The sequence below is a fragment of the Chaetura pelagica genome, unplaced genomic scaffold, assembly GCF_000747805.2.
Source record: "Chaetura pelagica isolate M959 unplaced genomic scaffold, ChaPel_1.0 scaffold159, whole genome shotgun sequence".
Lineage (NCBI taxonomy): Eukaryota > Metazoa > Chordata > Aves > Apodiformes > Apodidae > Chaetura > Chaetura pelagica.
In genome coordinates this window covers 3,102,184-3,113,421 of record NW_009954555.1, presented here as the reverse complement: position 1 = coordinate 3,113,421, position 11,238 = coordinate 3,102,184, and the positions used below count along the sequence as shown (strand labels likewise).

The window sequence follows — 11,238 nt, the reverse complement described above, 5'->3', positions numbered from 1 at the left end:
CCCCATCAGCGTGTGCTGTCTGGGGTTGTGCCTGCCCCCTGCCAATCTCCCCCTCCTCCCCCAGCCAGAGACCCTGCAGAAGCTCCCAGCTCCTGCTGAGCCCCCACCTGGCTCCCTTCTCCCTAATCCTGTTTGGCAGGGAGCTAATTGGGATTTATCTGACAGCACCCAGTGCCTAGAGAGCCATTTTGAGCTTCCTCCAGGGAGGGGGAAGAGGATGGAGCCTGCAGAAGGCATTTGCACATTCTCCCTTCCCCATCCCCTCCTGCAGTTTTACAGGCTAATTACCAGCATCACAGGGAAAGGAGCAGGAGGGGGAGAAAGTGGGGATTTTAATTATTTCATTTAACACTTGGCAGGACCCAGCTTGACTCCTGCTGAGCCACGCTGGGAAATAAAGAGCTTTTAAACCCTTTCAATGGGAGACTGGGGAGTGGGTGCAGGAGCTGGGGCAGCCAGCCCCCCCAGGCTAGGCTGGCTGGGAGCAGAAAGGGGTTTTAATTCACATTGTTCCTAATAAACAGCCATGCCAGACAGTGCTGGGCCAGGGATGCCTGGCTGCTGCTTCTGCAGAGGGGGTGTTCCCCCACCTCATGGCTTTAGACCAGGTGAGGCTGGGCTAAGCAGGTGTCATCCAGGCACTCTGAGGGATCCCCAAGCAGGGAGGGAGGGGATGCAGCTCAGTGCTAAATCACACAGGTCCCTGCTACTCAGCCAAGGAGCCCAAGTTCTCTGTGGCCAGCCCTGCCAACCTCTGCCATTGCAAAGGGAACCCCTGCCCCAGGGCACTGCTCACACCCAGGGAACCCCTGCATCAGGGCACTGCTCACACCCAGGGAACCCCTGCCCCAGGCAGTGCCCACACCAGCTGCTGGGGTCCCACCAGCCCTCCTGGCCCCCACCCTCCCTCATTCCAAGCCCACCTTGCAGGCTGCAGCTGAGGCAGCCAGGCAGGAACCCACAAGCTGGCTCGAAGCCCCAGAGGACTTCCCAGCCCCAGGCACCTGGGCTGGGGCATCTCCCAGTATCCCCAGGGTGCTGGGCCGGGGTGGGTGCAGCAGGGCAGCCCCCAGGAGGCTGCAGGGGGAGCAGGGGGGGCTGGAGCAGCAGGGCTGCAGGCTCACAGTGCCACCTGCCGTGCTGCCAGCCCAGCCTGCAGCTCCTGCTGGCAGGGATGATGCTGCAGCACCACCAGGGTGATGAGGGAGGGAGGGAAGCCTCTCCCTTGCTGGGGGACAAACAGACCTTTCCAACAGCTCAGTTTGCTCTGTTATCTCGTGGCTGTTGTGTCCCTGAGATGATGAGAGTCCCTCTGCTCTGGGGACAGGCTGGGAGGGTTGGGGTGTTCAGCCTGGAGAAGGTTCCAGGGAGACCTTAGAGCAGCTTCCAGTGCCTGAAGGGGCTCCAGGAAAGCTGGGGAGGGACTTGAGACAAGGGCAGGGAGGGATGGGACACACGGGCTTTAAACTGTAAGAAGGGGCATTTAGGTCAGACATTGGGTTGGAACTCGATGGTCTTTCAGGTCCCTTCCAACCCAACCCATTCTATAAAACTGCCTCCACCAGAGCCTTCCCTGCCCACTGGAGAGCAAACCACCAGCCTCTCTGGGTGCTGACTGAGCTGTGGGACATCCCTTCTGCCAACCCTCTTCCAAACACACACCAGTGGCTTTGCAAGCTGATGCAAACTCCTTCCTCTGCCAGGGGGGAGTGAGGAGGGGCTGGTGCTGCAGAGCCCCTCGAAAATAACCCAGTAGAAAACAAATGATGAAACAAACCCACAGCACATTTCTGGAGCAAGGACCCAGCAGGCTAAAATTAGCATGTGTCCCTGGCACTCCAGATACCCTGCCACTGGGAAAGCAGCTGTCCCCAGGGTGTTCCCAGACACTGCCAGCCCCCAGCAGGCTGGGGATGTGCCTCATCCTGGGGTCTGCCCAGAGGAGCAGCACTGGATGGAGCTGGGGTGCTGCCAGTCACCTCACCTGCCTCAAAGCAGCCCAACCAGTGAGCAAACACATCACACCAGGGAGCACCAGGCATGCAGAGGGCATGAAAGCAAAGGCACCTCAGCAGAACAACTCAATTCCTACCCACCCAGCCCCAGGGGCAGTGGGGGGATGCAGGAATGGAAAGCAAGTCCCCTGTGCAAAGGGGAGACAGCAGCAGCACCCACCTCTCCCAGCAGCTGTGCAAGGAGCTGCAGGCAGAGGGACTGGGAGGAACAGTCATGGGAAGTCCTGCCAGAGCTGCTCCAGAGAGAGGAGCTGACCCATGTCCCAGCTCCTGGCCACCTGATCCCAGCCCAGGTTCCACAGGGGAGCACCAACACGTCCCCCCTCCAGCTGCACCCTCAGGCTGCTCCTCACTCTGGGCCAGGAGCTGAATCCCACCAGCCAAGTGTCCTCCCTGCACCTCTCCCAAGGGACCCTCCAGCCACACCAGCTGGGAAACCCCTCTGTGTCCTCAAAGACTTGTTTGAGTTGGAAAAGACCTTTCAGATGACCAAGCCCAACCACTAACCCAGCACTGCCAAGGCCAGCACTGCCCCATATCCTTCAGCACCTCATCTACATGGCTTTGAAATCCCTCCAGGGTTGGTGACCCCATCACTGCCCTGGGCAGCCTGAGCCAGGGTCTGACAGCCCTTCCAGGAAAGAAAATACCAGATCTAAATATAATGATTTATAAATTATTATTAAGATACTTTATGAGTAATAATAATAATATATAAGATGCTTTACATAATAAATACATATATAATCATTAGAAATCATTGTAAAAATAATAATATCATCTAAAAAATATCCAATCTAACCCTTCCAGTACAAATTGAGGCTGTTTTTTCTTGCCCTGTAATGCCTTTCCCGGGAGCAGAGACCAAACCCCCTGGCTCCAACCTCCCCTCAGGCAGCTGCAGAGCCAGCAGGTCTCCCCTCACCTCCCTGTTTCCAGGCTGGACACCCCCAGCTGCTCCTGCTCAGTCCTGTGTCCCAGCCCCTTCCCCAGCCCCAGCCCCTCAGGGTCTCTCTTGGCCGTGCTCAGAGATCAGTGCTGAGAGGCCCAGGGAGTCTCAGCCAGCAGAGGATGCTGTTGGCTTGGATAACTTCTCCCTCCTTGGTCTGGGCTGGGAGAGAAAGGCTTTCAACTAAACTTTCCTGTCCCTCTGTCTCCTCTCTGGTGCCTTTGCAGCCAGGGCACATTTCTGAGCCAACCCTCAGCCCTCCCCCCCACCCACACAACACAGTCTATATGTGACACAGAGTGAGGGGCACAGACCAGGGAGCAAACACAGCAGCAGCCACAGCTGGGCAGTCCTGGGGTGACTCCCTTCTCCTGGGCTCAGAGGGTTTGACCCCCCCAGCCACAGCAGCCAGAGCAGGGCCAGAGAGCTGCCCCAGCTCCATCCCACCCCACATCCCCCCCAGACCCACCTGAGTACCCAGCCACAGGGTCAGCACCTGCAGGTCTGGAGGTGAGCAGAGTGTGGGCAGGGGAGCAGCCCCAAAGCCCAAACTGGCCATCCCAGCAGGGCACACCTGCCTGCCCATGGCAAACAGGGACCTGGAAGCCTGAGCCACAGCAGGATGACTGCCCAGGCAGGGGCACATCCCACTTTTCCCACCCTCCGGGTCCATTCCAAGGTTTGTGCAGGCAGGGGGAGGGGGAGGGATGAGCTGCCAGCCCAGCCACATGCCAAGCACCTCCTTACCCACGCTCTGCATCCACAGGCACCCCCCAAAGGAGCCAGCCAGCAGCTCCTGGGATGCTGGGATCCCCAGGAGCAGGGGGAGCAGGCACCCAGCCAGGTGACCCTCACCCAGCCAGGGCTGCTCTGGCCAGCCCAGGCACCCAGCTGCTGTGTTCCAGGGCCTGGCACCCACTGATCAAACAACTGCCCGTGCTGCTGGCAGCCAAGGAAGAGCCCATCAGCCCCCAACAGGGTGCAGGGCAGGTGAGGGGAGCAGAGACACCCTGGGGACTTCACCCTGTTCCCACACGTCCCTTGCTTCTGCTAGAAAGATGCCCAGAGGAGCTGGCTGTGCTGTGTTTGCCCTGCCCCTGCAGCTGGAGGGGGGGACACAGCAGTGATGCCAGCAGATGCCACAGAACCCCCAGGCCAGCTCCACAGCCCAAACCTGTCCATTGTACCTGCAGTCTGAGGTGGGACAGTGCTCTCCCCCACCCTCCCCAGGGAGCTGGTGAAGGTGAGAGGCTGAGGATGGAGGCAGAGATGAGACAAGCACGAGGAGAGAGGGGTCCTTAGATCACAGTTTGGCACCCCCAGGGCAAGGGCAGCCCAGCTGAGTGGAGGCACCAGCATCAGGCTGGGCAAGGCAGAGGGGAAAGCAATTCTTCAAACTGTGATCTAAAAGCAATAGGTGCCTTTGAGGTGAGCACACATGGGGATGGTGTGTCTGGAGCCACCTGCAGAAGGTTTCTATTGCTCCAGCACATTCTGGGTGGATGGAAGAATGACAAGGACCAGCCAGGGAGTCTGATGGTGGATGGAAAAAATGGGTTTGTTGGGTTTTTTTTGCATGACACACCACCACTTACCAGCAAGAAGCTTCCTATGTTCTTTAGAAAGCAGGGGAGGGGGAGGAGAAAAAGGAGAGAACAAAACAGTTAGAAACAAGAAACCAGACAGCTAACCCAGAGCTTTCCTACCCACCCCAAACCCCTTCCACCAGTGCTCCACTACTGACCTGGGGCAGCTTCCATCCACCTCACCCAGCCCTTGGAAAGGGCACCAGCTCCCAGGTTACCCCAGGGACTGGGGTGCTGGATGAAAACATGTCCTCATGGCACAACGGGCTCTCAAACCTGCAGCCAGGCAGGGAACAGCAGCACCCTGATGTCACTGCTGGTATCACACACTGCAACACCCTGCACCACGCACAGCAACACCGGGGAGAAACACAGAGCCCCAGGACACTCAACACCTGCAAACAGCAGCAAAATTCCCAGCAGGAACATCCCAGCACTGGGATCAGCCACACTGGGTTAGATCCCACAGCTAGTCTGATCCCTGGCAAAGCCTGCCAGGAGCTCCTGGAGCAGCCAGAGGCTCAGGACACCCAGGAGCTCTTGAACCTCACAGGTGGCTTCATCAACAGGTGATTTTCTGCAACCAAACTCACCACTTGGAAGGGTTCAGGAGCCAAGCCTGGAGCTACCCACAGCCATGCCAGCTTCCCAAGACAGCTCCCAAGGCTGAGAGGTTTCCCACTCAGCATTTCCCTCGATACCTCCCACCCCAACACATCACCTGGGCGGGAACGACTCTTGAAGTCTGGGAAACCAGAGATGAAACCAGGTTCCCAACACACGGGATGAAAGGGAAGGTTAACAGTTAAACAGCTGAGCCTTTTAATAGTTGTCACTGAGAACAGCTTCTCTATCTGCAAGTGATCTGGGGCTGTGGAGAAGCCCTGTAACCATTATAGCCCTCATCCCAGATCCCGACGGAAGCAGGGTCTGTGTCCCACCAGGACATGGGGCTCTCCTGGCATGAAACACAACACTTATTAACCCCCCTTTTCTATTTCTGTTCCACCCAGATGGCTCTGCCTCCTTGCAGGACCAAGCTACCAGACAGTTAAAAGCCAGTTCAAAGCAGTGGTGCTCCTGGCCAGGCTCCCAAAGGCTGCTCCAAGGGGACAGACATGGGGCCCTAGGGAAGCCAGATGGGTGGGATGCAGGAGGGAGAGGTGGGTGACTTCCCAGGGGAAGGGAGAGAGCTGGGCCACATGGCAGAGGAGATGGAGGAGGAGGAAGGCAAGGATGCAGCTGGAGCAGAGCCCCTCACCCAGCCTCCCCCACCCCCCACATCCCTTGTCAGCAGCAGCTCCCACCAAGGGCTGTGGGCCAGGGGTTGTGTGACACTGTGAGGAGCCCTGACAGCTCCCCAGACTATTGGGAGGGGAAAAACAAAGTGAGCATTGAGGGCTGGAGAAGGCCCCATGCCAAGGAAGTGACGTGCAGCCTTCTCTGCTGGCAACCAGGAGCCCTCTCAGCTCTGAGCTGCTGGGAGATGCAAGGGAAGAAAGGAAGAAGATGAAAAAAAAAAACAGCTTAAAAATATCCCAGAGAGGCACAGTTATTTTGGGATTTTAATTTATAAAAAAAGAGGAAGAGAAAGAGAAGTGCAAGCCCAGCCCCCACGGCTGGAGCAGCTGCAGGGTCAGGGGCTGGCAGGACTGCAGCACCCCCTGCTCTCCTTGGCCCCAAGCTGTGTGGGCTGCACAGCCTCCAGCACAGCCTTCTGTCACCTGCTGGAAGAGATGGCACTTCTGGGGACCTGGCCAGGATGGTCTGGGATGGCTAGAGGGAGCAGGGCCCAGCTCCTCTTCCTCTGCTACTCGTGGGGAGCAGCAGGAGAGCCCCTTGCCAAGGCAGCACCTCCAGGAGCCTGTTGGCAGGGAGGAAGGCAGGCAGGAGAGCAGCAGCATGTTTGGGGTGGCAGAACAAGACTATTCTGCCAGTGTGAAAGGAGGGATCAGGGGCTTCTCCTGGAACAGTTGGATACAGGAGCCCTGGGCACAAGGTGTGCTTGGTTGGGTCTCTACAAAGCTGTTTGCCCAGCAGGTGGGGGAGCTGTTTGCCCAGGTCCCAGCAGGGAACTGGGGCTGTGTGCTGGGTGCCACTGCCTGCCTGCCCAACAGCAACTGGAGCTCCCATGCTCAGGCACCAAGCCCTGATGTGCCCCAGGACTGGAAAAGCAGCTGCTGGGCAGTCCAGGCAAAACCAGAAGGAGTGAGATGGGGGCAGAGGGGAGATGAAGCTGCCCTGCCAAGACCCTGCAGAGCTGCCAGCTGCAGTGCCACAGCCCTCAGGAGATGGGAACTGCAGCTTTGTAGCACCAGGACAAGAGACAAGAGGCCCAAATGCCCTCTGACTGCCTGGGCATCCCCAGCAGGGATAAGGGCTGGATGGAGCAAAGGGTCAGTGTTGCCCTGGGAGTGCTTTGAGTTCCAGTTGATGGGTGGGGAAGAGAATCCCAGAGGGGTTAAGGGATTGAGAGCCACCCAGTGGGGCTGGCACTGCCACAGCAAGACAACACTTCACCCTGTGGAGCCACAAAGTGGCCTGTGACTCATTGAGGTCCCCAGCTCTGCAGCCTGGACCTGCTCTGCTGCTCAGCAACACCCACCCAGCCCTGCCCCAGCCCAGGGGGTCCCAGGCCCCCCAGCTCCTGCTGCTCCTCCCAAATGCTCAGGAGACCCTGCCAGTCCAGCAGGGCACACACCTTCTCCCTCTCCTTTTTAGAACAAAAGTGCCATTGAGCTGAGTAACCCCAGAGCCTGACCTGCCTTTCAACTCCAGCAGATTTCACCCTGCTTTGGTTTTTCCCTTCATTGTGCTGTGGCTCAGCAGAGCAGCTGGTGACAGCAAGAAGGGAAAAATAAGTTTATTTTACTATATATTAAATAAAGCAAAAAAAAAAAAGAGAGTGGGAGGCTCTGTTCCAGGGCCAGGCACTGGCCTGTGGAAAGTTTTCCTGGAAAGAAACACCCTGGGAGCAGGGGAATACACCCAAACTGCAGAGGAGCAAGACAGAGCAGGATGCTAGTGTCATGCCTGGGGAGTGGAGTCATGGCTGGAACAAAGCTGCCCCACCACTCCAGAGGTCCCAGGGGATGCTTTCTGACTGACTCCTACCAGGGGCTGAGCTACCACGTCACAAGAAATGGTTCTTCTGGGAAGCCACATGTGACTTGGACAACTCACCCAAGGCAGCTGCTGCAAGGCCAGACAAGCTCCTCCTGAGCAGCTCAGCTCCTGAGACACCAACACATCTTCCCAGACCATTTTCTCTGCTGCTCAGGTCAGAAGAACTGACCAAGGCAAGTTGTCCTCTGGGGAAAACCCTGCTTGGAGACCTGAACCTGAAGAGGAGGCCTGGTAAGCTAAGCTACCCTTGCAGAAGGACACCCACTGAGCAACCAAAGCCTGGGCTCTGCCCAGCTCTCCTCTACAAGCCTGCCTTCCAAGCAGGAACCCACTGCAGCCAGGGAAAAGCATGGGGATGGACATGCCCACCTGCACCTTCTTGCTGCCAGATGACAGTGCACCCAAGGGACCACCTGCAGAGCCAGAGCAGCCAAGCTCCAAGGAGCCAGGAGCCTGATGAACCCCAGGAATCCAGCAGCACCACGTTCTCTTTGCCCTCACCCCCCTGACAAACCTGCCAGTGAGATCCAGGTTGGACTGTCTCATTCCCAAGGAAACAAGCCAAGGGTTCCCACGCCACCTCCCCACTGCTCTCCACACAAAAGCAACACACACTTCCTGAAATCCCTCTCTCCCTGACCCTCCCTGCTGGTTCTCTGCATCCTGCTCCAAGGCCACACTCTGCACTGAGATAACAAGGCACTTGGCTGCCAAAACCAGCAGCCAGAGGGGTCCAGGACACACACAAATCTGCCTTCAAACAGAGACCTGATCCCAATGGTCAGAAACTAGAGCTCAAGCCCTGTGGCTCAGGCTTACCAGAGCCATCTAAGGCCAGTGTGGGATCCCTGGAAGAGCTTGAAGGCTGGGAATCAAGTTCCCATTGAAAACCAGAGGCACAGGAGCACCCTCCTGCCAGCTGGGCAGGTTGAGAGCTCAGTCCTGCAGTGCTGGAGATAAGAAGGTCAGAATACCCAATTCCCACCATTTTACCATGAAATCCTTATAGAAAAAAAAAAAAATACCAACCCAAGCCATCACACACTAAACAAGAAGATTTCTCCATGTTCTTTGCAGTTGGCACTTCATTCCAAAATATCCTCAAGCCTGGGGCATCCAGCCTTCCCTGCTCGTGTGAATTACACACTAATTAAACACATTACAGTTGCTCTCAGAAAACATATCAATCAATTGGCATGTGATCAGCCTCCAATAATTGCTGCTGCTGCAATTCAGCCTCCCTGGAGAGGTGTAATTTTGTCTGCTAATGATCTGGGTTTGGCAAGGGAGGTAGGTGGGAGCTACAGCCCAACTGCCACCTTGGGAGGAGGGTTCTGCTCAAGAGGTTTTCCCACCTTCCTCCATTCCCAAGCTCTGAAGAACAGTCCCCAAAACACAGCCAGGATTGAAACCAGATGTGTAGGAAGTGTCTCGTTAGCAGTAATTGCTTTGCAAGGATTTGAGGTTTCCCCTCTGTGCCACCACCAAACACACTTCTCAAAGGAGCTGCCCTGGGTTGGGTACTGGGATGCACTGGTTGGGAGGGGGAGGAAAAAAAAACCCACAGGGCAGAGTCTTGACTACACTAACATTTTTATTGAAGCCAGGGAAAGTTTATTCAGGCAGAGCTGGCTGCAGGCATCACCCTGCAGAGGGGCAGAGGATCACTATCCCAGCAGATTAAGCTGAAACAACTCAGCATCTCAAACCCTCTTTCTTGAGTGCAGCTCATCAGGGCCAAATGATTCGTGAAATAGTCTCCTGATGAGCTCCCTTACACCCTCCCTGCTTTCATAAGGGGGAAAAAACAGGCACGAGCCACTGCAGGAACTCATCTCCTTCCCCACAACTAAAGGCTGATGAGAGGCTGTGGCAGGGACTGCAGAGCCTCCCTCACCCAACCATCCCTGCTTGTCATTCCACCTGCAGAGTGATTTTTCCTTGGATTACAGGGCTGAACCCAGAGGAAATCAAAGCTAGAGGCACAAATACAAACAGGTCAGTCAGGTCCTTGCACACAACTGCAAAGCTGCTGCTGTTCCCTGGAATAGGGAGACCCAAAACAAGGCAGGATGAGCCACCCCAGGGACTGGATGAGACCCGAGAACCCCCTGCTCAGCCCTTGGTCCCTGTGAGCCCCTGGGGCATCAAGAGCCATCATCTTCTCCTGCTGCACAAGTTTTCCTCATCAGGTGGGAACTTTCCAGCTACTCATTTATTCACTCACCCCTTTATTCCCTGTGCTGAGCTGCAGCTTCTTCCACACCCACCCTGCTGCCCCCACAGCCAGGCTGGGCTGGCCTTGCTGCAGGGACCCACAGCTCACCAGCCCAGGGCAGAAAGCCTTGGGAAGCAGCACCTCGTGCTCCAAGTCCCCACCAGGAGGACACAAAGCTGGATGGGACACAGTGTCACCTGCCCCCCATGGTCACCAGCAGCCCTGCCACCCTGCTCTGAAGGCAGAACCAGCCCCTGCACCAACCCATTGCCCAGTCCCCACAGCCAGGACAGTGTGAGGGGCCACAGATCCAGCTGGGATGTGCTCCCAGGAGGAGACCCTCACTATAGGACCATTCTTACCCCCATTTCCTTCTCCAGCCCCTACAAGACAAAGCCCCCAGTCTTTGCCAGGCACTGCCTGTCCCAGCCACCCGCAGGGACAGGGTGGATTCCAACGTCAGAGGGGGAGCAGGCACCATTATTTTTGGTGAGAGGAGCATAATTGAGAGCCTGCAAATCTCCCTGACTCCTTGGGCTCCTTTCTCAAGTCCCCCCCAAGCATGCCAGGCCCCCTTCTCCCCTCCCAGGGCCAGCAGAGCTGGGGCTGCAGCCTCCAGGGCTGAGACAATAGCTGCTTATGTTCTAACCCAGCGCCGCTTTCTGGGAAGGGAGCCAGGCCTGGCAGCTCTCAGCAGCAGGGAATAAAGGACATGTTTGTGCTCAGGGAGCCCCTTCTGCACCAGTGGGGCACCCTCAAAGGGAGGCAAAGCACCAGCCTGCTGGGGAGCTGACACACGACTGCCTGCAGATGCCCTGGGCTGGGCGAGAGGAGAGAGGGCAAGGCAAGGGAGCCAGGGGGGAGAGGCTGGGCAGGCAGCAGCAGGCAGGGACCTGGGGCACAGGCAGGGACCTGGGGCACAGGCAGGGACCTGGGGCACAGGCAGGTGCACAGCAACTCCCCTCCAGGAGCTGAGAGAGCCCAGGCTGCAGGTGTGGGTGGGAACCACAGAACAACAGAGGCATTCGGGTTGGAAAAGAGCTTGAGGATCATTGAGGCTGACCAGAATCTGATGGTACCAACCACCCCCCATCCCCCAGCTCCAGCCAAGCCAGCCCCATGTCCCTCAGCACCACGTTCATGTGGTTTTGAAGTGGAGGATGCTCTGCAGGCTGGGGCAGGGCAGAGCACAGACACAGCCCCTGCCAAGACCAAGCTGAGCTTCAGGAGGGTCTGTCCCAGCATGGAAGGGATCTCCCCTTGGACCCAGCACAGGAGGCAGGATGAGGAGCCAGCCCTGAGCTTTGCCAGCCATTCCCTGCTCCTGCGCCTGGGCTCACAACC

General features: G+C 57.2%; 1 protein-coding gene across 1 annotated transcript in view; it reads right to left on the bottom strand.

Moving 5' to 3' along the window:
- Window positions 1-11,238, bottom strand: part of AGRN (agrin) — a 124,935-nt gene that overhangs the window by 84,977 nt on the left and 28,720 nt on the right. Inside the window, exon 2 of the mRNA XM_010005260.1 lies at window positions 4,560-4,580. Coding sequence (XP_010003562.1) covers window positions 4,560-4,580 — 21 coding nt within the window. The remainder of the gene's footprint in view (window positions 1-4,559; window positions 4,581-11,238) is intronic.